The sequence below is a fragment of the Frankliniella occidentalis genome, unplaced genomic scaffold (assembly GCF_000697945.3).
Source record: "Frankliniella occidentalis isolate FOCC.00 unplaced genomic scaffold, Focc_3.1 Scaffold35, whole genome shotgun sequence".
In the NCBI taxonomy this organism is placed as follows: domain Eukaryota; kingdom Metazoa; phylum Arthropoda; class Insecta; order Thysanoptera; family Thripidae; genus Frankliniella; species Frankliniella occidentalis.
Genome location: NW_026267165.1, coordinates 1,772,927 through 1,774,158, shown reverse-complemented (window position 1 = coordinate 1,774,158; position 1,232 = coordinate 1,772,927). Strand labels below are relative to the sequence as shown.

The 1,232-nt window shown below is 47.6% G+C and overlaps 1 protein-coding gene across 2 annotated transcripts in view; it reads left to right on the top strand.

Annotated features, from left to right (window-relative positions):
• Positions 1–1,232, top strand: part of LOC113212487 (uncharacterized) — a 215,068-nt gene that overhangs the window by 137,364 nt on the left and 76,472 nt on the right. For both annotated transcript variants that reach the window (XM_052266156.1, XM_052266155.1), the window contains exon 2: positions 210–359. In XM_052266156.1, coding sequence (XP_052122116.1) covers positions 210–359 — 150 coding nt within the window. The remainder of the gene's footprint in view (positions 1–209; positions 360–1,232) is intronic.

Sequence of the window (1,232 nt, the reverse complement as noted above, 5' to 3'; positions counted from 1 at the left end):
GTACCCGCCGCTTTTTTGCCCTCCCCTATGGTCTCCCGAAAACTTATACCTCCTCATTAAATACTTTGAGCTATACTTTTTTTTTGCGCAGTGGCCATTACCATAACCTTGTGCAACTTTGTTGCTCCCGCCGCGCGCACGCGGAAGAAATGCCAAAGGTCTACTATGTTATTTTGCTGACGAAACGTTTTTGTCTGTGTGTTTTGCAGGCGGGCAGGTGCCGGGCACGGGGCTCGTGCCGAAGACCAAGAACTCCATCTCGGTGCTCAACTGCCTCGTTGCCCGGGACCTGTGCTTCAACGACGTGGCGTGCGCCTCCATCCTCGAGTTGATCCCCAGGGTCTGCGGCCCGGAACTGGGTGAGTCTGAGAGGGAGCCCGCGGCTGGCCGGAGGGTGCCACGGGACAGTGAGGAAAATAGACTGGTCTGCTCATACTAATTGAATATGTCCGAGACCAATGCACACAACTTTCCGTTTCAGGCATTCAAAGAGTTTTGAAGCATTGCTTGCAATGCAGTTCGGTCGGACTAGTTCTTTTGTAAACTTAAGTTACTATTGTAAACTATTTTTCTGCAATACGAACAAATTGTTAGCAATGATTCTGCAAGTTGCGAAGAATACCTTCGCAATAAATACGAACTAATTCTTTGCAATAAAATGATCGAGAATTCTTTATTGCACGGTTGTCAAGAATTTAGTTTGCAAGCACCCTGCCTGCAGGTTGCAGGACGCGGTAAAAACAAAAACAAATGCCTGATTTTTTGAGGAAAAGAGAAAACTTTGAGAGAATGTCAAATAGTTTTCACAAAACATGAGAGTTTGAGTTTGTCAAAAGTTTTCCCTTGTAACCCAAAAATCAGACATTGTTTTTGTCGTGCTATTCCATGGCGTACCCCTAACCTCATACATATGGCAGTCACTTGAATTTGAAAAGCACCTGCAGCGGATACTCAAAGGCCCTTGCAACCTGCGGCAACGGTATTTCATTTATGTTTTTAATTGGGGGTGCAAAAGATAATGAGATGAAAGTGAATATCCGAAGGCCCGCGGCCCAGCACAGCGGGTAGCCTGCGCCTGACGCGGCACATGATTGGAGGGGGAAATGGGGAGAACCACGACGACGGTGAAGAGCTGTGCCATCCCCACAGTGGGAGTTTTGTCCTAGTCTCTCTCTCTCTCTCTCTCTCTCTCTCTCTCTCTCTCTCTCTCTCTCTCTCTCTCTCTCTCTCTC